Source organism: Mastigoproctus giganteus, chromosome 3, assembly GCF_048544385.1.
Source record: "Mastigoproctus giganteus isolate SK-2022 chromosome 3, ASM4854438v1, whole genome shotgun sequence".
Classification (NCBI taxonomy): Eukaryota; Metazoa; Arthropoda; class Arachnida; order Uropygi; family Thelyphonidae; genus Mastigoproctus; species Mastigoproctus giganteus.
The window spans coordinates 87,140,231-87,167,032 of NC_143577.1; the positions used below are offsets into that span (position 1 = coordinate 87,140,231).

General features: G+C 34.6%; 1 protein-coding gene across 2 annotated transcripts in view; it reads left to right on the forward strand.

Moving 5' to 3' along the window:
- LOC150088134 (uncharacterized) overlaps positions 1-26,802 on the forward strand; it is a 244,538-nt gene that overhangs the window by 138,552 nt on the left and 79,184 nt on the right. For both annotated transcript variants that reach the window (XM_090369346.1, XM_090369345.1), the window contains exons 26-31: positions 52-114; positions 3,877-3,951; positions 5,295-5,458; positions 16,095-16,174; positions 18,404-18,528; positions 22,763-22,972. In XM_090369346.1, the coding sequence (XP_090225472.1) occupies positions 52-114; positions 3,877-3,951; positions 5,295-5,458; positions 16,095-16,174; positions 18,404-18,528; positions 22,763-22,972 (717 nt within the window). The remainder of the gene's footprint in view (positions 1-51; positions 115-3,876; positions 3,952-5,294; positions 5,459-16,094; positions 16,175-18,403; positions 18,529-22,762; positions 22,973-26,802) is intronic.

The following is a 26,802-nucleotide window of genomic DNA, read 5'->3' on the forward strand; positions in this document are numbered from 1 at the left end:
AAATTAATAATATTCTAAAAATAATTGATTTATAATGATTAAATTTTCTAGGCGGCTTCTATACTACGAATGTTAGAATACTTGATGGGTGAAGACTTCAGAAGTGGAATTAATGCAAGTATTTATTAACATATATCAATAAATGTAGTATGGGGATTGAATTTAAAATTATGATTTAAATCATTTCTCCTTATTTTGCATTTTCCATTTCATATTTATTAGAGAATATGAAATTTTTATGAAGCTTTCATACGTTCATGCCAACTAAGCAGTTTTCTGGATATTGTTACTTTTACTGTGGAGTCTTTGACTCTTCTATAACAGGCCGGAGTTTTAAAATACTTATTGTTAATAAACAAGGAAGAAACTTTGATAGACTTCTTATACACAGCGATGGAATTAGTGGCATCAGAGCGAAATTTGCATTTTTGTTTCCAGAAACCCCACTGTTTTGCAACGAGCGAAGAAAGAAACCCGACATGCAATACGCGCAATTTATAAACGAGATGTACTCACTTATGTCTTTAATTGCCTTGGTACACAACTCTCAACAACTGCAAGTTTAAAAGGCACATTACTACTCAATTTATCGAGCAGTTTTTTGTTTATTTGATAAATCAGGCAAAGAAAATTGTTGGTTTCTTCAAAAGGCAAAGTCTACTCATTCACTGATAAATTATTGTCTGCAAAATCGTATCTAGCCAATCCTAGAAGTCTTATTGCTGGTTTGGAGTCCTATAACCTTCAACTTAATTGTTATATTGAATTTACTTAAAGAAATTTAATTTCCTTTTTTACACGAATCGTTCTCAAGTTTTTCAATAGGAGATACTATACGCAGCTCATGCAGTTTATCGTGATTCAGACTCTGAAAACTTACGTCACTGACGGATCCATATTAGTTAAAAAAAATTCATTTTGGAAAAAAATCCTTTCCAGAAAAATTAATCCAATGTAACGTGCAAATACCACATACCAGAACTCGGCTTCAATATATGTTTTTAATAATTATATAAACCTCAAATTTATGAGTTGTTTTATCTTGGCAGATGAGTGATAGCGTAAATCAAATAAAGAATGATTTTGATTATCTTTCTTTGTTCCATTGTATGATTAAAGATCTCCCTTAAATTATCTAAGGGAGATCTTTAATCATACAATGGAATTTCTGTGCCAATGTAAACTGAATAGGCAAAGGGTACCTTTACCAAGAAAGACTTCAGTTCTATAAATTGCAGCTTCTGGAACTTAGGCACCTGCGCTCAGGAGAGCTGATTTTTGGTGTTTAAGGCTTTAAATAGATTGAATACACGAAAAGGCGAACACATCCTTCCTCTTTCTCGGACAACGCACACATATTTAAATTGAAAGGGACATAAATTAGATTGAAAAAGAATTGTTGCAGGAAAGATGTGATAAAATTTTCTTTCAGCAAGAGTTGTTGGCACAAATTTGTCTGATGTAGTGGAAGTCGATAATTTGAAGAAATTTAAGGATTAAACAAATTGATATTTTATAGACTCCTTAATGTTTGGCATTTTTTTTTTTTTGCCTGCAGTCAAATTGTCATCGATATTATATTCAATCATAATGAACTGAGTTATTATTGCTGATCACTCATTCACATTTATATTTTTTGTTGCCAAAATATTTTCTTGAATATATATGGAATTTTATAAAGTTGATGCCATCGTTGTTGGCTTCTAGAAACTTTTTGAAGTGAAGCGCCTCAAAATTGACCCTACGTAACAGTGATATTACTTGTAGTTTTCTGGAATGGTTTTGTTGACAGATAACGTAATTGTTTTGCAAGGTTTATACATTTAACCTGGCAGTATATAAACTTTTTTTAAAATTAACTTTTTGATGTCGATGCAAAATATCTGACTTCCTTGCATCATTTTTCTTTATTGTTATAAAGTAAAATATTATAGAGTAGTATTATCCGTATTACCAGAAAAGAAACGTAGGGCCTGATATCAAGAAACTTTTTATTTAAAAAAAAAATGAACCCAGACCTCTTCAACGAGTGATAGACTGCAATGTACTTCGTGGGAGATTTTAATTGCGGATGTAGTTAGCTGATCCTAAACGGAAGGAGAAAGGCTTCTTTTCGAGATTTTCTGCAGGAAAACCATCATTCAGCCTGTGAACACAGACTTCGTAGAGTTAGAAGTAAAGTGTCCTCTGATAGGCTTAGTTACCCAATATGAGAGAGAGATGAAGTGGGAGATCATTACGAAAAGAAGCAGAACTGCTTCCTTATACACAGGGGTGTCATGCTACTTGCGCAGCTCATATTAAAAGTATTGTATTGGTTACGTATTAGTTTGTTCATTTTACTTTGGCAACAAAGGACATTAATTTCAAATATTTCAAGCTTAAACACTTCGCTTCAAACTTTTCCCACACTTATGACTGACGACAAATACAAAGCAGAATTTTCGAATTAATAATCCCTTGCCGTATTTTGTTTTTGAACTTTCTTTTCTATGTACACACACAGCAGAACTAATTATCTCGTGTCGTGTATTTTTATTTTCACTTTTAAATTTAATTATAATATATTTTTATTAACAATAAACTGATATCACAGATTTAAATACTATAAGAGGCGCAGAGGAAACTTTAATATTAAATATTTAATACGTGATATCATTTAAATTTTGCCATTAACTGGGGTCAGTGGTAGAGGGGAACAATAGGTAGGCAAAAGAAAGATAGTTATAGAATTCTTAGGGCGTTATTTACATTTAGCAAGCTATTTGAGTGTAAAATGAAACTTGAGACTGGGCAGAAAATAAAAATATATAACAATGTATAAAACAGCACGATATAGTTAGTTTTTTCTTAATTTTCTGGATTTGGAATGTCTCCAAGACTAAAACAAATCACAATCAGCATAATGTTTTTGTTAACAACCTCTCGTTTCGACCTTTCAAGAGCAGTTCATCAAAGAAGTTCCGGTACGTAATAATCGGTGTCATATTTTTAACTGATTAATCTTTACCTTTGTAGCGAAAGCAACACGCACCTCTCCCTCCCGGCTTTGGCTGTTCGGTAATCATATTAGTCATGTCATCAAGCTTGAAATTGATAATTTAATTAAATTCCATTAACTGATTCACTTTTAATTTACTTTCATTCTCTAATCCTTCTTTTAGGTCAATTTCTTTTTAAATATTTAATCTCATAGTGTACACACATTTACACTGTGAGACGATATTTGTTCAAATTCGTTCAAATCTTGAACGAATTATTCAGTTCGAGTTAGCCTAATTCGTTCCAGTCTTGAATGAATTGGGCCAAGAATGAATAGATTTTTATACCAAAAATCCGAGATTTTTCATTCCACAAAACAAAAACGAAAATTGACTAAGAAATGAAAGCAATTTAAAAGACACGATATACAATTTATAGACAACGTTTGTGACCAGAATTGCCAACTGATGATAATTATAACCGGACTGTTCATAAAGTACTAAAATTGGAGGTATTTCCAAAGTCCATAAAAATGCAACACGGTATTTCAGTCGGTTTACGTTCACCTTATATACGAGTACTTGACTAATTTATACAAAGACTGCAGTTGTTCCTTTAATAGACAAAATGATAAATACGAATTGGGATAATAACCCTGTTTATTCGTACAGACACGTATACGCCTTATATTCCACCATTCAATTTCGTATATTCCACCATTCAATTACAGTGAAGAATGAATTATATCTGTATTAGACTCAGATTAAAGCAATTTCATATTAACACTATTGCTTCGTTTTTTAATTTTTTTTAATATGATTGGCCAGAAACTATAAAATATATAATAACGAGAATAAATTTAGAGGATTTTCTGTTTTTTTTCTTAAATTTCAGCAATACTTAATCAAGTATTCCTATAAAACTGCAACTACAGAAGATTTATGGAAAGAACTGACGTTGGCATCGAGTGTAAGTGTTTATTTATTTATATTTCTATGAATTAATCTTTTATTTACAGTAACCAAATTTTATAGTTATGCCTCATGTAATTAAATAAATAAAGTTTAGTAAAATGCAAACAAAAGTATTAAAATGGTGTTAATTGTAACCTATCCGTAAACAACATTAAAATAGTATTGCATTTAGAAAACACAAAAAATATATATATATATTTTACATTTGACAATCAGAAACAGAAAGCACATTTTAAATTAATCGCTTGGATGGGCTTTACAATCATTGTGTTACTTTTGCAGACCGAGTTCCAAATTCAGTATCGATATTCACAGTTCCTGCCCAATTAGTTAAGACATGCGCTTCTTTTTTTACTGGAAAAAAAATCTTCAAATCCAATTGACAGAAGTACAAAGTGTGAATGGGAGAAATATACATATAGATGTACAGTTAATTTCAGAAATTCTTCCTCCAATGCTGCTAAAAATTCAAAAATGTCTTTCGTTTTTTTATGGATATGAAATTAAGGCAATAAATTGTTCGTCATCCAAGATAAAGTTTTCATCAGTAACTTTAATTTCTTTCGCAGTGGTACTTAGTAAGAGCAAGTCTTATTATTAAAGAAATAACTTTAGAAATTAGGACATCATTACTCTGCAATTCCAGTTCATGGAGTTAAGTACTAAACGTCAGCTTTCGTTCGAATTTCGCTCACACAAGATAATTTATTTATAAGATAATTCCATTATACGCACTCAAGGATATTTCTGCAGCTTTATGATTTTTTCAACTAAAATTAGTTAAGTTTCTTCCCATAGTCTTAAATAAACGCAATTGAACCTTTTTATGTGGGAAACCATCGTGCCTCACAAATGAATAATGAAGTCAGTTATCCACGCACATTCCAACACAATTTGGAGAAAATGATGCAGTCTTTAAATAGGCAATGGAATTTATCGAAATATCTCGGGATTGTCCAGCTGTTAGTTTTCTTTTATTCTGAGCTCAGATGTGGATTTTAGAAACTTAAAACTGTACCCATGACCAGAATTTCGGTGATACGGATGATGCACTCAGCAAGTTGAGTGGATGATGCACTCAGCAAGTTGAGTGCATCATTTCCCTTTCACTATAACAGTTTTGTGATGTCACTGCTTCCTATTTCAGGATGTTTACTTTCGGTTTTTGTACAGCCTTTATATTATCATAAATGAAATTCCACACCTGTAAGAGTTCATAACAAATTTGATAAGTTACTCTATTTATAATTTGAAAATTTCTTTTATATTACATAATATCAAATAGTAAAAATGCGGCCGCTGAATATATATATATATTTTTTTTCTTTGCATATTAAGTATAATATATCGATGATTATGGATACGTGGACCAGACAGATGGGATACCCCTACATTGATGTTAAAAGAGATAATATTGAAAAGAACAAATTTATTGTGCAGCAAAACAGATTCTTGTTGAATCCCGAAATAAGCGATACATTCACTGAGGAGTCTCCTTACAGGTATGGAATAAAGTTTCTTAAACAGTTGAAAAACTTTCAATTCAGAAAAGTTAGATATTTGCTTGAAAATAATGATTTTTCCAGATCGTATGTATCAGTTTACATTCAATTCTTGATTATCTGTGACTGTGACATTATCTAGTTTTGCATTATCTAGGAGGAGAGTGGACCAGATAATGCAGAAAAAAAAAAGAAAGAACGAAAATGCAGTCTTCACGACATGTATATTATTAAAATCCTTCATTTTGTGTGTTTCTATCTTTACATCGACCGTGCAGAAGAAAACATAGCAATAGTATCCATCGCAGCCAGAATAATCGCGACCAGAGGTTAACATCATATAACAAACACATAGTATAAAGTTGGGTGACAGTAAGATGATACTTAATCCTTGCATTTTTCTATTTACATACTACTTTCATATAATATTACATAATTATAGATGGTATTATATACACGTTCATATATGGATAATATAAGGTAAATACAACATTCATGTAATTTAAACATTTGATTTAATCACTATATGGGCTGTGGAACCAGACTGGCTGTATAGTGATCACCAACTAATCAAGTTTTAGTCGAAACCGACTTCCTTTTGTGAATCTAGGAAAACACAGACTGAATTACGAAGATTTTTATTAAAATCGGTAACATGAGACACTTTTGATGAGCAGTTGCACTCCAAAGCTGGAATGGTAATGCTGATGAGATTAGCGCGCTACATTTAACTAATGCTGCCCAATTATTACAAGATTGATTACAGGAGGCGTCTGAAAAGGCCATGAGGCGCAACCAGATAAGACATGTTCCATTAAGGGGTGGACAACAGAATCGACATCTCTCCGCAAGGATCTCATTAAAACAAGGAAATTGTATCAGATTTGGAAGCGTAGGGGAGGCAACAAAACACAATCTCTCGAAAATGATCACATGCAAGCAAGATGGAAATACACACGAGATGCAGGGAAGAACCCTGACTCAAACATATGGGAACAACATATTGTTATACCTGCGGATTGATATACAAACTGCGTAGTAAAAAATTATGGCACCCTGTTGGGGATGTTGAGCATTCAATTCAGGCTGTAGGATGGACGACTCGTACTTGGGAAGAGTGTATCACAGAGAATATCACTGGACCATTTGGTGGGAGATTTGATCCATCAGAACGAGAATGAAACTAATATTACAGCATAAAAAGATATGACGTTGGAAAATGAGAACTATTCTTGCAATGAAAGTAAGCCTCGGTTTCAAAAAGAGGACTTGGAGATGGCAAATAACAAAATAAAAAAATAACATATGTCCTAGCATGGATCTTGTTGAAGGTGAGGCAATTAAAAGAAGTTTTCATGTGATGCCAGCATATCTGCTCACTATATATAATGCCTACTTGAGAGATGAAACTTTCCTGAAATTAATTCTGAAATCGTTATTGAAGCTTCCAGAAATAGTGGATCCATACTGTCCAATAGCATTGTTGAGCGGATTGTGGGAAGTCTATATGCTTATGTTGGTTGATCCAATAATGAAATGTGTTTGCCACAATAGCGTCCTGTACGATGCACAGTACGGTTTCACTCAAGGCAAAAAACTCTTTATTAGGGTCACCCGGAAAGTTGTGTCATCTACCCATATATATATGGTTCATAACTCTGGTTCATATTATATATATTTATAATATTTTTACAAATATATATATATATATATATATATATATATATATATATATATTTGTAAAACAATAAGAAAAGTTTACCTCAATATAGTACGCAGAACACTTCCGTGTGATACTCTCCAGAAATTAAAACGAAAAAAATCGAAAAACTTACATTAGAGTAACAAATAATTTAAAAAATAATTAAAAATCGATTTAACACAATTAAAAATAAAAAAAATTAATTAAAAGAATTTAACGAAAAAATTTCAAAACGATTTTCCTTCCTTTCTTTTCGTTTTAATTTGTGGTGAGTATCACACGGAAGTGTTCTACGTACTATATTGAGGTAAACTTCTCTTATTATTTTACAGATATTGATATCAACGTAGAACGTACTGAGCATTACAGCTCTGGTTCATACTAAGGAAGGAAAATCGTTTTGCAATTTTTTCGTTAAATTCTTTTAATTAATTTTCTTATTTTTAATTGCGCTAAACTGAGTTTTATTGTGTTAAATTGATTTTTAATTGTTTTACAAATATTGATATCAACGTAGAACGTATTGAGCATTACAGCTCTGGTTCATATTATATATATATATTTTTTTTTTTTTTTTTTTTGTCTGTAAATTGCGAGTGTTATCTGGTCGAATTGCCTGCTGTGCTGGATGAAAAACTCAGGGCTCAGGGGAAAAAACTTTGCCATCTACGCATGAGACCGACTAACTCAACCAGGCAGTGAAAAAAAGCCCATAAAATTTCCTCGTAATCGACAGGATTCGAACACAGGCCTTTTCCAGGCTACCTACGCTAACCGCGCAGACTCAATCAAGGCAAAGGAACGAACGATGTACTTAAGAGGCTAGTGGCTGTGGAGCAGCAGTCGTAGGCTAAATATTGTCTGGGTATCTTTATTGATTTCGCCAGAGCGTTTGATACAATAAACTGGCAAAATGTTTTAATTCCCAGGCTGCTGCTCATTCCAATAGAAACAATGCAAGGATCACAACTTTGGCTGCGGCTACCGTTCATCTTTTAGTAACTGTATCCCGCCAAGCTAGCAGTTTTCCGACCCACTTCTCACTGCTTCGATAGCATCAGCAAACATACTTGCACCCTTTCTATTTAAGTGTATCCCATCCCTGTAGAAGCAGACTCTCCTGTTAACAAGCACAGACTACGCTGAGAAAAATCCTGACCCATGAGCTTTGCACAATGTCTTCAGGGCTGAATTGATTGACAAGGCTCTCATCATGTATTCCCTCCTATCGTGTCTGGGCAGAATTGCAGACATTTTCAAAATTTAACCCTAACTCGCGACTTTTTTTCAACATTGTCTTGTGCTTGTTAGGTGCTGCTATCGCACTGAGCAAGCCAGAAAACGGGAATGAAGTGATGTGATCGCAACCCGTGGTTTTTTTTTTTTTTTTTTGTATAGGCATGAATAATTTGCATAATGTCCGACTCTGTAAGGAGAGATGTTCTTTCAAGTGGTAGATCGATTTCTGTTCGATACTCGGACTTTGCATGCATGCCATGATGCCTAGTATATCAAATATTCACCTTCGTCGACACTGTTCACAATAAAATATTCATGAAAAAATTTTGTTCTCTTAATTTTGTCGAGCAGTGTACCTACATTACTATTCTTAGTGTCCATTTTGTTTCGGATAAGTAACGAAAAAAAAAAGAAATGTTCATAATAAGAAATTATAAATCATACAAAATGGTCCTCTCGAAACTCTGTATCCCTTGCTATACCTATCTTTCTTATAATCATTGAAAGCATTCTTGAAATTTTTTGAAAAGCAAGAAAACCGAATAATAAATGAACATTGCAGACATGAATTGGCTGAACTGGCGGTTCATGGCCTTATTCACCTCGTTGTAAAATCAGACCAATTCAACCTGGAAGTGGATATTTATTGAAGAATAGCACAGTAGACCACATTATTAGATCGCAGTAGATCAATGTGAACTAGTTATCTGCATTTTAAAAATACCATTCGGGTACTTGCATTTGATTAAAATGAACAAATCATGAATTTCAATTGGAACACTAATCTTTAGGGGATATTAACTTCAATTTAAATATAGCTGATCTAAGGGAAGCAAAATACAGCTTTAAAAATTGCACGTGCTTTGTTAGACTCTCGCTACAAAAAAGAGATCAAAGAACAAATATTCTTTCAAGTGAATAATTGAAATCAGAAAAAAAATGATTACTGAAAGTATGTATTTTTTCCTATTTCAAATGGCAAACTCCTCCCACGCGTTTCTGATAATGAAAAGTTTGCTTTGTGTTAATTACCTTGACAATAAGGGGCTTTTGAGCAGAGTAAAGAGACCTTCTTTCTGCGCGTGCTACAACGCATTTTTGTAAACTTAGTTTTCTCTCAATCTGCATACTTCCAATAACTGATCACGGCACTTTAATTAGGCTGGGTGACCGGATTCTAATTTTGTCATTAGCATGTAAATTCACGCATGCATGAGAAGCGCTTCATTGGCATCAAGATCTCTCTAAGGTTTCTTTCAGGATTTGATCTTTCGTTCTGCACACCCATGTAATTCACTTTTCCCGAATGAGAATTATTTGTTCTCTTGTGTTTATAGCACACGGAAGTTAAATCACTTTATTCAGTAATATGAAAACTTGCTTTGGTGTGACCTTTACTGTGGTATTCTTTCATAAAGGATGATCTTGGTGCATTATAGCCTTAGTTGCTAATGCGCCAATAAAATCTAAACCAACCAACCAACCTTTCATAAAGGAACCTTTTTCTGTATATTAAAATCTTAAAGTTTGATTACAAATTGTAACATAAAATTCTAAAGTTGTTGTCGGCAATCTTATACTATCAATCTTGTATCATCATTCATTTCTCTTCCAACCATTATGGCTTGGTATATGAATACTTGAGAGCAGGAGTCCTCAAACTGTGATACGGTGACATTAGACTACGAGGAACCTTTTAAGTGTAATGTTTGAAGTGCGAAAACTATTGCCTAGACCCTAGTTATTTTATTTTCATTGATTCTCTTCCATATTCGATTGTATTCCAGGTCCCAAAGGAACATCGACTTGTCTGATGATAGAGAATCATCAATGAATATCGACTTGTCTGATGATAGAGAAAAAACAAAACTCTGATATTATATTGACACGATATCTTGATCCAGATCGTCTCGCAAAATAATCAGAATCAAAAGCTGATGCAGATGTTTGGTTGCCAATCACGCCATCACCCTGTTCTTCAGGCACATTCGCCTCGCTGACCGAATATAGTCGGACCTCTATATAAAGAAATCGATCGTTCGCTTGAAAAAAATTGTTATCAAGAAATATGACCTTTTCCAAAACCGAAGTAATTCAGCATTCAAAATATAGTAAAAGATGGGAAATAAATCAGAAATAAGTCAGAATGAATAAATTTTCCAACCTTTTAAAACAATTAATTTATTAATACATACATATTAAGAAATGAATACTTAACACGCTGCGCACAATATATTAGTACACTTTTCAGAATTATTTCGTAAAATATTTGTTATTTTTTGTTGCAAACTGAATTTTACTATACATCGTTCATAAAAATGTTCGCATTTGTTTAAACATTCAAATATATTTTCTGGCACATTTTCTTTACGCTGAAGACGTTGATGCAAAGTTTCAAATTCTGCCAACATTTCACGTTTGGAAAGTTTAATATTTGAAATCATATTGTCATTAGTTCTTTGAATACTCTCCAAAATGTTGGACTCACTCGGATATTCAGCTAATATGACATCATTATAAACTCCTAAATATTCGTCAAGAACAATTTCGACACCAATTAAACATCTCGCTTGAAGTTCGTCCCAAGATTGCCGAATATTTGCAGAAATCTGCTAACTTGGGGGAGTGGGACACAGACTAATAGATTTGGATACACATAGACTAATAGATAAAGAGCAGCCGCAGGAAGAGATGGAAGTGATTCTTGCACTGCTTCTATTGGAAAGAGCAAGTTGTACACCAATGCTAGGAGTATAGTAAATAAATTTGATGAATTTGAAGTGCTGGTCAAGACATCAAAGCTAGATGTTGTTGGGATATCAGAGACTTGGTGCCACATGGATATAAGGAATACAGAATTGGAATTTGGAGAGTACAATGTGTACAGAAAGGGTAGACGGGCTAGGAAAGGAGGACAGGTTATGCTGTTATTTTAGAAATATAAAATTTAAGACAGTGCACCCAATTGGCATTGGTGAACAGTGCAATGTTGAGTCAGTCTAGTGTGACATAAGAACTGAGAAAGAAAAAATGAGAGCAGGAGTGTGTTATAGGCCTAATGACTCTGAGGGGTACACCGAACAACTATACAGAGAAATAGAGTGGGCCAGTGAATCAGATTGTCTTATAACGAGCGATTTTAACTTCCCACATACTGGAACTTGTGGTTGATCACTCGCACACTACCAAGATCTTTGTGGATTTATTGGACGATTGTTTTCTACAGCAGCATGTTCGAGCGGCAGCCAGAGGGAGTAATACTCTTGATCAGAAGTGATTATTCATGCATTAAGAATTTGCAGATAAAGGAACCACTAGGTGGCAATGATCACAGTGTACTGATGTGAGGTTTACTTAAAGATGTAATTACCATCAGGGGCAAAAGGATTTTGCTTTCGTTTTTTTTTTTTTTAAACAGTGGTCTCACACAGTTTTAAATTCTATACAATGGAACAAACTTATGGAAGCTACTAGGCTTTTCATACCAGCTCAGAAATACTGTTCAAGGTTTAGGTCTAAATAGATGTCAGATGAACTAATGAAACTCGTGGCGGAGAAAAAAAAATGCGTGGGTTGCATATAAAATATCAGGAGACACAGAAGCCTATGTCAGATATAAGCTAGTCTGTAATCAAATCACAAAGGAGGTTAGACAAGCGACGGTAGATTACGAGAAATCTTTGATAAAGGATGCAAAGAAAAACAGCAAGATTTCTTTACTTATATCAACTATAGAAGGAAGGGATGAATCAGATTGGTCCACTTGATTTCAATGGTTCGACTGCTGATGATCTTGCTCAGGTAGCTGACAAACTGAATGAGTATCTTGCATCTACATTCACACATGAGGAATTATGTAGAGAAGTGGAAACAGTGTTAAATTCTAATAGGGAGCTAAATGATTTTGTAATAACCGAGAGCAAAGTGGAGGAGAAATTGTTGAAATTAAACATGAGAAAGGCACCTGGGGCGGATGGATCTATCCAGTTATATTAAACGAGTCGGCAAGGGAAGTAAGCAGACCCTTAGCCATAATTATGAGAGCATTCTTGGGCTCAGGAGAGGTTCCCACGGACGGGAGATGTGCAAATGTATCGCCAGTTCACAAAGAGTATAAAAGGCTGACACGAGTAATTATAGACCTGCTAGTTTAATTTCTGTTCCTGGGAAATTAATGGAGTCACTGGTTAAAGAAGCATTGCAGGATCATCTAAACAAGACTGCAGTAATAATTCAGACCCTTCATGAGTTTGTGAAGGGGAATTCTTTTTTGACCAAATTGATGGATACTATGATGTGGTCACAAAGGAATGCGATGCAAAAATAATTTTGATATCACATACTTGGATTTCAGGAAAATCTTTGAAAATTATTTCAAACACACGGAAGGCTACTGTATAAATTGGAGCATAGTGACATAGTGTTTTTTGACAAGCGGCACCGGTGCTTTCGCACAACTCCGCATTTGAATCTCTTGTGAAGTAAGGCAGTACAGTACTGTCAAGGCCAGATATCATATGTTAGTGTATGTTCATGTTTGCTTAGTGCGGGTTATGTTGTTCATCTGGCCGCTTAGCCTAGGGTCTGTGGAACACCACAGACTGCTAGTTACCGTCACTGGCACTGGGAGCCGGACCAGGTATGTGGAAAGAGAACTCTGGCTGGCCGACCCTGGGGTTAGCCTGAGCTTCCCAGGGAGGGCCGAGAAAAAATAAAAATAATAAAAAAAAAAAATAAATAAAAATAAAAAAATAAATAAAATAATAAAATAAAATAAAAAAATAATAATAAAATAAAATAAAAATAATAAATAATATAAAAAAAAAAAATAATAATAAAAAAAATTTTAATAAAAAAAAATAAAAAATAAAAAATAAATAAATAAAATAAAATAAATAAAAATAAAAAAATAAATAAAAAAATTTTTTTTTTTTTTTTTTTTTTTTTCAAATAGGAGAAGGGGTGAGAGATTGAGGAGAAGAAAGAAGGTAAGCAGAAGAGAGAGGGTGAAGTAGGGTGGGCTCCCCCCTGGGGGAGCCCACCCTACCTCAGGAAGAAGAGAAAAGGTTGTGAGGTCAAGTGACCCACAAAGTCAGATTGCCTAATAGCATGATCCTGCATTTGAAAGTCAAATGCCAGCCCCACTCCCAGAGGAGTATTTATGAGTTCCTGCACAAGTAGGAAAATCAGATTTTGTCATACACCTTGAAGAGAAGAGGTGCCAGCAAGTGAGTGGGTCCCACAATGGGCAAGGGGCCCAGGGTCAACAATTTAATCTTCTTCATCCAAGGGTGACTTGTAGGCAATGAGCAGTGTCCCACACTGGGACTTGGATAATCTTCTCTTAGGGGATGAGAGGAGGCACATGGATTCATGAAACTCAAGGATTGCTTGGAGTTCTTGTGGCTATTGTAGAAAAGTCCTTTTTGGGTTCGTGGGTTTGTCAGATAGCTTCCTTTGTGAACGTCGAGAGATTCCTGTTAGGTCATGACAAAGATCAATATTCTGTTTGTGTTTTCTTTGATTCCATTCAGGATATGTTCTGTGAATTGAGTTTTGGGTTCATTATAAGATGGGGGTGCGTTGAACAGTTTGCTGTAGGTGCAGTATGGCATTAAGGGCAAGCGAAGGAAAAAAAATGATGGTGAGTGGGAGAAGACGGAGAGTGGTAATCAATGGACACTGCACTTCGCGGACCAATGTTATTAGTGCAGTCCCCCAGGGTTTTGTTTTTGGGTCCATTGTTGTTTTGTATTTTTATCGATGATATTGATGAAGGTATATCGCTTAATGTCGAAGTTTACAGTTGACACAAAGGTTGGCAGAGTTGTTAATGAGAGTATGTTACTGCAAGAGGATCTAAAAATGTTGGGCAGATGGACTGAGAAGTGACAACTGAAGTTTAACATTGACAAAAGCAAAATACTGCATATGGATAGCAGTAACCCCAGAGAAATCTACCAACCGTGTAGTGCTACACTCAGGGGAGTAAAGAATGAAGACCTGGGGGGGGGGGTGATTATGCAGCCAGATATGAAGTTTTCTGAGCAGTGCAGACAGGTTGACAGAGCAGGTTATGGGGTATTGTCAATGATTTACGGAAATTTTGTAATCAGCGATAAGGAGGTGATTATCCCTTTGTATTCAGACATTTTTTAATGCCCCGATCTTCACTATTAAGCACTTCCACTTTTTCCGATACGCTATAAAATTTCTTTCGTAAAGTTACTTTGCATATCAGCTAAACCAAAATTGATTTAGGGACCATATGTACCTACCATGTAAACAAAAAATGTGAAATTTAGTGCAAGTGTGGATGACTCATTTTTGCGAAACAACAGATGAATTTCCGGGTTAAAGGAAAATTACTCTCTCCTAATTATCTAATAGGGTGTTTACAGTAGAAAGCAGGTTGACCAGAGATTCGCTTCAGTAATGTCTTAATCTTTGCCAATCAATGGCTGTGGACACAGATAGCAGTTGATTAGCGCGACTTCTCGGTACAGTGTAGGCGGTTGTACAGGTTTTACGGGCACCACTAAATTGCGGAAAATTTTTGACTCTTAAGTTCTTAAAAGCTAAAGGGATTAATTCTTAATTCTTTTATCTCTTGAATTTTGCTTTCTACAGCATCAGCTCTGTTTCTTAAAGGCCAAAAGTGCGAACAATACGTACTCAGGTTTCTCGAAATATGTTATTGGAAACTCGTTATACGGAAACTATTTTCGATGTAATGCCCAAGGGAAAATCAAAACCATTGGCTAAATAGAAAAATTCACTATATGGAAGTGCGTTAAAGAGATATCCGACTGTAGTTCTGTTTCCATTTATTTTTGATCCCGTCCAGGTAAGCAAATCGTTTATTTTCTTCGTTGTTTGTTCCTTGCCCTCTACGCGCGCGTAGCAACTTGACTACAGGTGGACGGATTTTCATGAAAATTTTATTTGGTCGTTTGGAAAGATTTGTTGAGCCATCCCAATTTCATTAAAATCAATCCAATGGAAATTCGAGTTTTTTTTTTTTAATTTCGCATAATCTCTGTGCATAAATAGAAGAAGCTTTTATTTCGGATTTTTGCCTGTGGATTACTTGATAAGGAAAAGTCAGATAGACACTAACTTTTGAAGACATGTTTTCTTAATTCCTGAGAAAATTTCAGGATTACTTTAGACAGCCACCAGCTTTATCTCCGTCTACAAAATTTCAATATATGTTTTGTTGGTCTCTAGGAGGCTTTTAAGATTACGATTCAATATAATTCCCTCTTATTCTCCCCAACCAAAACATACGAGAAATCTGAATCGGAAACTGTGTATGCATAAATCTCTGCATATCTGAATATATAAGAAAGAAGTATTATTCGAGTATTATTATTCAAAAAAGAAAAGCCGAATCGACACCAAATTTTAAGCATATATTCCCTCCCCAAAAACACTGAGAGATATATTTGAGAACATATGATTATTATATTTTACATTTCTGAACTATTTTCAGAATGCTTTTCTTCTGTCGAAGACTAGGAATTTTTGAAGCTCACTTTAATTTCCTTAAATTTCACTTTAATTCATTAATTTTGATTTAAGGCATTAAAGAATACTGTTAAAGTAGTATGTTTTTTTTTTTTTTTTTTTTGCATTTTTCTAAAAGAAATAATAATACAGATTTTGCTCTCTTATGAAAAATGGCATATTTAGGTATGTGTGGCAGGTTCCATTAAGTTACACTATAGAAGGACGTGGCAATCACATTCATATGTTGTCTTCGTCAAAACCAGGTACGTTTGAGTGAAAATATTACTAAGGTATGGCATCTATTTGATTACTGTTATTTGATTTGTGATAATACTATCAGTAACGCCTTATTTCTTTAAAAATACTGAGTCGCAAGGACTTCCCTCTTCTTCGAATGACATTGAATTAAAGGCAGATTCGAAATGTAAAAGGAAAGTATAAAATACTCTGAAGATAGTAAATAATACGAGCAACTTAAGATATCCTTTAATAGTGTCCAGTCTGCGGATTACATGGAGCACAGCCGCATGGGGCTCCCACCCCCAAAAAGAGCTTCTATGAACTGTGGCCTGAACGCTATTAAAACATGACATAATGCGAGCTTGAAAGCCACTCATTTTCTTCACATTACTTTCAAACACTACGAATTTTCCAAGTGAGCTCTTATAAAATGTTAAGTTGATTAACTTACCGAAAAGTTAAGGTCTGTGAATCGCAAAATAAGTTTTTATCTAATATGTAGTTAAGCGCAGGTGTCTTAAAGTTATATTCCAGAATTTTGATTCCCTTATGTACATTTATATAGGCATTTTTGGGAAGTAAAAAATGCTGAGAAAAGACCAGAAAAGAAAATCAAATCAGATTCGATTTCATTAACAGCCTGTTTGAAATTTTTTCAGAAAACAAAAAATCTAGGCCTTTTTATCACATAGATTCTTTTTCACCAGGCGCCAAAGGAGGGTGGCTTTCAAGCTCTCATAGTCATGTCCACCAAAACTTAATGTAATTACTGTTGCAGATAAAGCCATAATGAGGGCTCTTCATAAAAACTAACTCAAAGTGCACAAAACAATCTGGGATGTCAGAGAGAGTTTTATTTCGTTTCTATATAACCTGTACTGCATTACATTTCTCCGTGACAGATGTTGGTTTCACCTCACTCGTTTAGAGAAATCGTATGTTTGAATCGAGACTGATGAAGTTCTTCAAGGCCTCTTCAATCAGGGCGGCGTGTAAATTGGCCTGAAAACACACACACACACACACACACACACACACACGCACACACACACACACACACACACACAGAACAAAAATAACCGCTTGATATAAAGTACTGCAAAAAAAAGGGTGCACTATGACCTCAGTAGCCGATGTGCCAATTTACTTTTATTTCCAAGCCTACTGAAATAATTACACCTAATATGTCAGCTTATGCTAGAATTACAAAACTATAGTGGTTCTCGATTATATAACCAAAGTTCTTTTTTATTTAGGCGATGTATTAAGCAACCCCTGACAGCTCTTTGTGCACGCTGCCACTCACTGACAATGTGGTAGTTATAATATGAGACAACTATTCGTTAATACTTTGCATTCAGGATGGCGATGCATGGAGTAGTGCTTATACTAGAGCTGCATCAGTTTTTGTGTGATATTCATTATCGTCAGAATGATGGATTATTTAAAGATTGTGTAAAAGCCTGGCGTTAACGAATATCCCCTATTTCTTCAAGTTATAACAGAAACACTTGTCAGCTGCCTAACCAAGTGTCAGTCCTAACTAAAAATAAAACTTAATTTCTAAACACTGTATAGAAATTAAACACAAAACTTAATTTAACGATTTTTCTCTTGGATCACATTTACTCCTGCAGCTGCAGATAATTTACATTATACTCGTTTTATCTTATTAAAAACTGAAGCTGAAACCAGATATACTATTCGTTAAGTATAAGTCTTATTTTAATTATATACATATTCATTATATGTTAATTATACATATTCTTTATATTTTTACTTAATTATATTAGAGTCAAATACCCTAACAGTAGTTCCCAACTGATGCAGAATTTCAGGTCATAAATTACACTAATTCCATCCTCAAACTACGAGTGAAAAATTTGTTCGTTTTAAACTGAAATGCATGCATTGAATTTAACCAATGCATACATTTCAGTATAAAAAACAGTATTTCGATAGAAAGGAGTAATTTTTATAAGGTGGTATTTTATTTAGTTTTTTATTGGCTTCTGTGAGAACTTTGACCTATTGAGGGAAGTTCAAATAAAACAAATTCGATTTCATACGAAATTTTAAAAATTTCTTGTGAAAGTCGATAATTATTTGATTTCAGGCTGAATAAATAAGCCAAGTGATAAAAAGTATTGCAGTATACGGTATTATAGACAGTTGCACGAGGCGACCCGTATATTTTGTATGTAATAGGTAATCCAAGGGTCGTTGTAGTTAAACGTTTAATTTCTGTCTAGATATAATCACGATGCCAAAGAAAGGACCGGTGAAATTCAACACCAATTTTAGCGGTTTCTACCTAGTCAACTACGATGAAGAAGGATGGAAGGAGTTAACTGATATTCTAATGAAAAACCATACGGTAATTCAGAAATTTTGTTTTTCACAAATCTCTAGTTGTAATGACCTTATTAATACTGTATTTGCTATTTTGGAAGAATTCGCGTCTCTTCAGAGAAATATGTTTGATTTAAACAATTTTTTAAAGAATAACTTTACTATTAACGGAGGTGAAGGTTTGTTTTTGTTTGTTTATTTTCTTTCCCGTAACATTAAAACTAATTTACCTGAGAAGAAAAAAAAAATGGATGTGATTCTTAAAGCAAACATGCCTATGGATTTTTTCCCCCTTCTTACATGTTTTTTAATCGGATTTAAAGAACAATTTTACGTTTACAAATATAGTATTACAACGAATACTAACGCAAGCCGCCTGCTGCCAACTCATTCCAGTAATTTTCGAATGCAAACAGCAATTTATTTATTCATTACTTTAGCAATTTTAATTTCTAGCTTAGTGAACTCCAAATCTGCACACTTCTTTCAAATTAATCGAGAAAAAACAGGTAATTGTTTCTTATTGGAGGAATTCAGTATTCTGGTCGTTTAATTTGGTAAAATATCTCATACCAATATTAATAAATAGGGCTCATTCATCCTTTTAGTAACGTTTTTATTTTTTATCCCCTGCAGGGAACTTTTAAAGAAAGCTAGGATCTAAGATACAGATGTTTTAGTATTTAAAAAAGGTTTTAGCTAAACACAGTTGTATTTTCACAGAGATTATATGCTTTGTTATCAACGCCCTGCAGTTATGTTATTTAAGATAATTTCTGAGACAGTGAATATCGTCGCTGCTCTTTTCGAAATGTCGTCAAAGTTTCTATCCACCAAAACGAGAACTTTTTTTTGGTCTGTAATTCTAATTACTTATGTTATAAAGAATATCTTAAGTATCGTTATCTTATAACTCTAATTACAGACCCATAACATCATGAAATCTAATTATTCATACGGAAGTTCGATGCATTATAAACCAGAAATTCCAAAAATTAATTAGGTTAAAGGTTTGTGTAACCAAAAGAAACTTTGGTCAAAAAGAAATGGAAGAATGCAGAAATGAAAAAAAGTAAATGACAAAAGAAAATAATATTTTTATCTACTTATTTTATAAAATAAGTAGATAAATCTAAGCGGATATTATTGTAGTCACATGGACTGGTTGAGGATGGGAAATTAGAAAAAATTCTAAGAGAGGCAATAGATATAAATAAGATTAATTCATATAATCGGGTTTGCAAGTGCCTATTAACTTCAGCATGACTCTCCGTCCATATTGTAATAACTTCATTCCAAATAAGAATACTTGGATAACATTGGCTTCAATAACTTTCGCAGTGATCCCTTCATTTATTTGACTTTCTTCTGGTTTCTGTGCCAGTGAGTTTCTTCCGTCTTCCCAACTCTCAATTGATCCAAGCTATTAGAACAGTGGTTCTCAACTTTTTTTGCCCCATGCACCCTTTTCATCATATGTCAGAATGTCATTCACCCTCTTTCCAAGATTTGATTCTTCCCTTTCCAAGATTCTGACTCAAAAAGTGCATTCCAAAAGATAAAAAAGTGAAATATTTATCTTTATTTTTAATTTAATATATGGCATCCAATAAAGTGTGATGTTCTGTAGATTATACCAATCTGTAGAATTGTAGTTTGTAGAAAGATCACTATTGCAACAGCTTGAGTCTCTCAATCTGTGGTCTCAGTCCCCCACTCCCTGGTTTATAACCCCTATATTAGAACAAAGTAGGCTTCAAAAGTCTTCCAGAAGGCTACCTTCATTAACTGTTTTTCCTTGTTATTTCTGTGTTAAAATGTTTCTTCTGGTTTCCCAAACCTCAACCAAGCCATGCTGTTAGAAAGAAGAATGGGTAAGCACCTGGTTTCTCTCTTCCCTCGGTAACTAGGATGTATTTGTTTTATCCAGCAAAAAGGCAAACCGACATGCAGTTTACAGGCATTATATACATACTACTCATAGCCTTACTTTCTTTGGCACAAAGATAAACACTCACTTAACTACGCCACACATCCTAACCAGGAGTCTTCTGGCTTACCAAGCCATAATCAGATAGCCAGCACTAGCCCTGAGAAAAACGATTCACTGCTCTAGGCCAACTTTTCCTGTAGGGAGACAGACTGTAGTACTGGACTCCCTTCACAAAGCCTGTACCAGGGGAAACTGACCCGTATATCTCCCCCTACGCCCCCTCTAAATCTGTCTGTCTGCAGTTCTGGCCTACAGCTAACTTTCTAACTGCTTTCAACAAAAGAAGTATAATGCGGGTATAGCCAGCCAGTATCCATTACTGATGTGTACTTTAGACTCCGAGAACAACTTACCTATACTTGCATTTGGTGCAAAAGTCCTTTTTTGGAAAATATTGTTCAATCTGTTTTTGCTGTAAATCTTCGGAACTTTCAGTTTACTCAAAATAGGTTAATATGCTATGTTTTCATTGTCTTCTTGTAATTCAGGACTTTCATTAGCGTTGTCAACTTCTAGACAAGGTTTCTTCCATGATTTAATAAAAGTTGTATTTGGAATTTCTTTCCATGCTAGTGCTATATTGTAAACAACGTGTTAATAACTTTTAACGATTCTATTAGATCCATTATTCGATTTTTTCCAAAATCAAACGCAAAATCCCGCTTATATCTTCTCTTTAGACATTCTAGAATCCCTTAATCCATAGGCTGAATCAACGATATTTCACTCGGTGATGAAAACATAGCCTTTATGAACTCTTCATTTAAATTCTTCACAATTGGGATATGAAAGAGTGTTATCCAGAAAGAGAATAGCTTTTTCAGGTTTGTTTATTTTATTCAGTTTATTTACAAATACATGAAGAAACCATTCTTTGAATAATGCAGAATCCATCTGTACTAATTTTTGTGAGTGTCAGTAAACTGCAAAGATTAACTATTAATACTTTTAAAAGCTCTAGGATCAATTGATTTACTATCAACGAAAAACAACAGTTTGTGACTTCCAGTTGCATTGCGACAGGCCACCAAGACTCGCTCTTTCGATTGTTTTTCGTAGTCTGTTATAGGCTCCGCTTTTTTATGCCATCGGTTTTGTAAGTAGCATTTTATAATGATCTCTCCCAGAGAATGTTCAAAACATGAATAAGATGACATTTTTTTTTCTAACTTCTAAACTACCCATTAATTGTTGTGTAACTTTCTACTCCATCAATCTTTTGATTGATGGAACAGCTAATTGTAGTTCCGTGTTGACTTTCTTGCATAAACCACATCCATAAAGTATTGTTTATCTGTATAATTCTGGTTTCTTTAAAGTAGAGCAAAACGTAACTGCTGTTGTGAAACTATGTGAAAAATCTTCTAGACTTTTTTAGCATTTTTCCCCAAACTTTTACAGTTGTTTCGTCACACCTAATTCAATATTTGTCTTTCAGACTCGCCTTTATTAAGTCTTTTCGAAATATTCAACTTAGTTTTCATAGACATAACTTTCTTTACCCACACATATTTCATTAATTTGGTGATATGTAATTAAATGTACGTATTATGATTACAAGAACAAATAATGTTACTGGTGGAAACACGGTTTGGAACAGGAAAAAAAACAAAACAAAACTGATCTCTCGGGAATCATACAGTTCAATATGTGGGCGCAATTCTGTCTGGGTCGAAATACTCGAAGTCTACTTTGTACTCGAGTATCTACGATAAGCTAGCATCAAGAAATGCAGGTTTTCATTTTAAAGAAATAAACATGTTGTCCTCGCGCTTCTCTCTTGGTCAACCAGGTGTTCCAATCGCAACATTTATAATAATTTAAACCAATTCATATAATAAGATCACACACGGGGATATAAAAGTATACGCGTTTTGAGCAATCGTTTTTCAAGCTCGCGTGACTACTAAATACGGTATAATGTTCTTATATTTTCTCTGTCTTATGAACTGTTCACCTTATGTTGTCCTCTCAGTGTATAAGTCGGGTGTATAAACAGAAAAAAAAAATAATTTTTACATTTTTTGGCCGTATTTCGGTGGAAGTAGAAAGCATTATGTCCTTCAATCAAGATAAACATTAATAAAATATCAGTAGCGGTGATCTAAAGGTTGTCCTCTCTACCATAGTTTCCTATCTTGTTTGGTTATCAGATTTCTTTCATATTTTGAATAGTTTCAATAATAACAATTGTGTACGCATTTAAATAACTCCAACGTCTGTTTTTGTCATAATAATCTATCTCAAAGACTTTTTTTTTTTTTAGGTATTTACTCCAGCAGATAGAGCAAACCTCATCTTTGACTCCTTTATGCTTGCACAAGCTGGTCACATTTCATATGATGTGCCTTTGAAGATCTGTCGTTATCTTTTACGTGAAAATCATTTCGTGCCTTGGAGGAGTGCTTACAGGATGCTAGAATACATTAACAATTTACTGGAACACTATGATCAGAAAGCATCCAAGATCTTACAGGTAAGTAATAGCTTTTATCACTTTTAATTGATGCGCATTCATAAGTTTTGAAACTAAGAATAGTTATACACTTTATTTGCATATGGATATTAGTAATCCTAGTTTATTGCTTGTGAGTTACACAGTAATTAGCCATGTCGGTTGGAGTCGATGCACAGATATAGAAGAAAAAAATTCCAGGAATAATTGCATTAAATTAAATTAACACACAATTCGTAAACTGACGAATAACACTAGTCTACTTTCATCACGAACAAAATACATTTTATGAAATGTGTCTCGAGGCAAATCTCGAAGTACAAGCCATCAAGTTGACAAAATTTAATGCGAAAAGGTCGATCTTAACACAATACAAAACGCTAAATTTGCTTTCTATATAAACTTCTAAAACTGAGGATTTTTCCCTCCCATACAGAGTTACACGTGTGAACTATTACCAAGACTTATGCGCGATGTCCGGAAGCGATCACAAAGTACCAGGGCTGATCCTTCCTAGATAGACTCAGCCACAACTACAACTCACGTTCTATGAACAACCGGAGACCTCTACAGGTTGCTCAACTCAATTCACGAAGCCTGGAAACGCATAGTACCAGGGACCATTGGAAAATACGTTCCCGAATTGTTTACCCTATCCTTGGAAGATTCTGTTTTTAGGAATCTGTGTGCCAGGAACCGGAAGGGTGATTCACATAAACTGCAAAAAATTTATATCACACGACTTTTCCAGCTCTATAATTTGCAATTTCCTCACGAGCTTTCTGTAAATGGTCACCGATGATTTGCAGTACTTATATACTTAGGAAACCTGGGACCCAAGTATTGTGCTCGACCCAGGCTGTAGAGTGTGCTTAAAAGGGGTGCTACTTTTAGTTATGGATGAATATACTTTAGCGGGACTATTTTGAGGAAATAGCCACTATATACAGTATAACATTGTTTTTAAGGGAAAACGCGTTCAGAATAATCGACTTAACGAACTTTTGAGAGAGAACCCACCGTAATTTGTAATATTATTTGTAATAAGCCAAATGTATATTTGGCTTAATAAAATAAGTAATAAGTTACAAATTTGTAATAAGCCAAATGTAAACACATTCAAAAATTTTTGAATATTTGAAAAATTCCGAAACAAAAGTATTTTCTTTAATTTCAACGCGATTAATGGGTAAGTAGAAGAATTTTTCTAAAAGGTTTGGTTAAACTTCTCTGAAGGAAAGTGGGATCTAAGGTCAGTAGAGGAACAGAATGAATAACAAGTTGATTTAGGGATGTAACTAATAATGATTTAACTACGAAGTGTGAATAAATCTACAAATACACTGTTAACCTTATTATAACTGCTAACCTCACTTCTGTAATAAAATAATAATAAGCATAATAATTTCAGCAGTGTGGCTCGTTTTGTTCCTTATTCTCACGGTTTTTCGGTCCCCTTTGCAGGCCCCCTGTGAAGTACGAATTGTCGGGTGTACTGCCCCGGCTGACCCACTCTCTCCTGGCATCTTCCATACTGAAATATGTCCACACAGGGAAGAGCGTGCAGAATGACACGTTGATACACAGGGACCGATTTTCATTGATCCACAGTTCAGAATTGGTGCGCGAAATTTCTACAATCCTCATGCTTGTGGATGGTAGCTCTTCCACGAAAATTTATGGGACGTCACTTTCTGTGCGTGGTGGAGACGGTTAGAAATTTGCTTCTGGCAACTTGCAGGTTTAATCTCAGATTCTTCAAACGAGATGTGGTAATTAGCCGTCTAAAGGAATGCCAGTATTTTACATTTACGTGGTCATTTCTTGGCTTTAGTATCACCTCTGAGTTTCCATTTCTCCAGCACCTAGCCAATTATCGACTTGGGAATATTTAAATTCTGAGTACTAGCACGCAGAGACATTGACTTCTCATATCATCCAAATGTTAACCTACTTAGATGATCTATTAGCCATTTACTTAAGCTCATCCTACACGTTTGAAATGAATTCTGAGATAACCGCTGATCACCTTTACAGTATAAAATATTTGCATGTTTCGTAGTCAGAAATTCCTGCAATCAGAGAAGTATTCCTTGAATTTTGGTAGGAGAGTATATGCACATATATTCACTGGAAGTGTTAGAATAACACTTTAGACTTATTTGAAAGTTTATGAAAACTTGGTTTGATGTCGCATCTCACTTTACCATGGGCTTTTCATACAATTGTTGATGCGAGTGGTGTATTTTCATGCAAATTACAAATTTTCTTTGGAAGAGATAGCGCGAAGTTATTCATGGTGATACAATATACTTTTCTCGCGATAGAGTGGGAGCTTTTCTTTTGGAAATTGATACTCTCTCTCATGCTGGTATCACCAACGCCATAGATTATCACAGGCCTCTGAAAGAAGCTTAATATTTGGACAGTCTGTTTTGAAATAGTGTTGTTACTGATCTAACGTATTTATTTTAGAAACACTCACTGGACTATTATTTCCGTTATTGAAGATAGTACAATAAATGTTATAAGTATTATTATCTGATAATGCTCAAATAGCAAGGGTGATTGCCCATCAAAAGCCACAACCAATTTATGTGATCCTGACTAACACCATAGGAACCAGTTCGAGTGAGCATGGTCAGTCAGTTTAATTGGTGGCGAATTTATGGATCTCATAAATTTGGGCAGTCCAATATAACTTATATTGATGAATTTAGAAAGTCTGAATAATTGAATGGCATGTTATGTGGTGGTGTGCCAATAAGTAATTTATGGATATCCCACAATAGTGGCTCACACTATTTGCTGGTTATTATACTTATGTATTTATTAACGTGCTATTGTTGTTGGGTTTTAGACCCATCACCGACTTAGACTAAACTGCGCCATTGTATATGACATCTGTACAAGAGCATGTTCACTGATCAATATGAATATTGTACGGACTGGAAAACCCAAAAAAAACGTATGACGAAAAATTTACTCCGCTTGAGATCAGTTAGCTGTAGCCACGTTTGAAGCAGCCTTTAGAAATTGCTCCGCTCGATAACAGGACTCGAACCCAGTAGTAGTAGTAATAGGGTTTTAGGAGCAACAGCGACTAAGGCCTATTGCTCTGTATATACTGTATGTAAATTTCGTGCATTCTGTGGTCTATTTTCTGTTTGCTGGAAGGAAAAAAAGATAAAATAAACACACTACCTCGTCTGAAACCGACTAACTCCGATACATTGTGAAAAAGACCTATAAAAGTTCCTCCTGTCATCTACGAGATTGGAACTCAGGTCTTTTCCGCCCGGTGTGGGGAGGCTGGCAATTCTACCAACTCTGCTACTCACGAGGGCATCGAACCCAGAACCCCTAACATCTATTATGTAATTTAAATACAGCGTATAAGTAAGTTTCTTTAAAAGCAAAGAAAGTTGGTTATTACTAAAGAAGTTTTGAAATCATAATCACTGCTGGTGTTTCTCGTGCATAGTGTTTTGTGAAAGCTGCCAGATGCGGGAAACTACTTTCTGGCATCTGGGACCCCGCGTTGCCCGCCACTACCACTGGGAGGTGAGCCAGGCTGTCCATCATACTTTGGTTGGCTTCCTGAGCTTCCGACAGAAATCTTTTTTTTTTGTATTTATTATTATTATTATTTTTTTTTTACTATGGCCTCTGTCGGAAGCTCATCAATAAATTACAAATTGATGAGTTTCCGACAGAGACCATAGTAAAAAAAAATAATAATAATAAATACAAAAAAAAAAGATTTTTGATAGAGTACACAGGGAGGGAGTGCACACATAAGGAGATGTCACGTTGGGGGGGGGGGTGAAAATGGGTGGACCAATATAGAA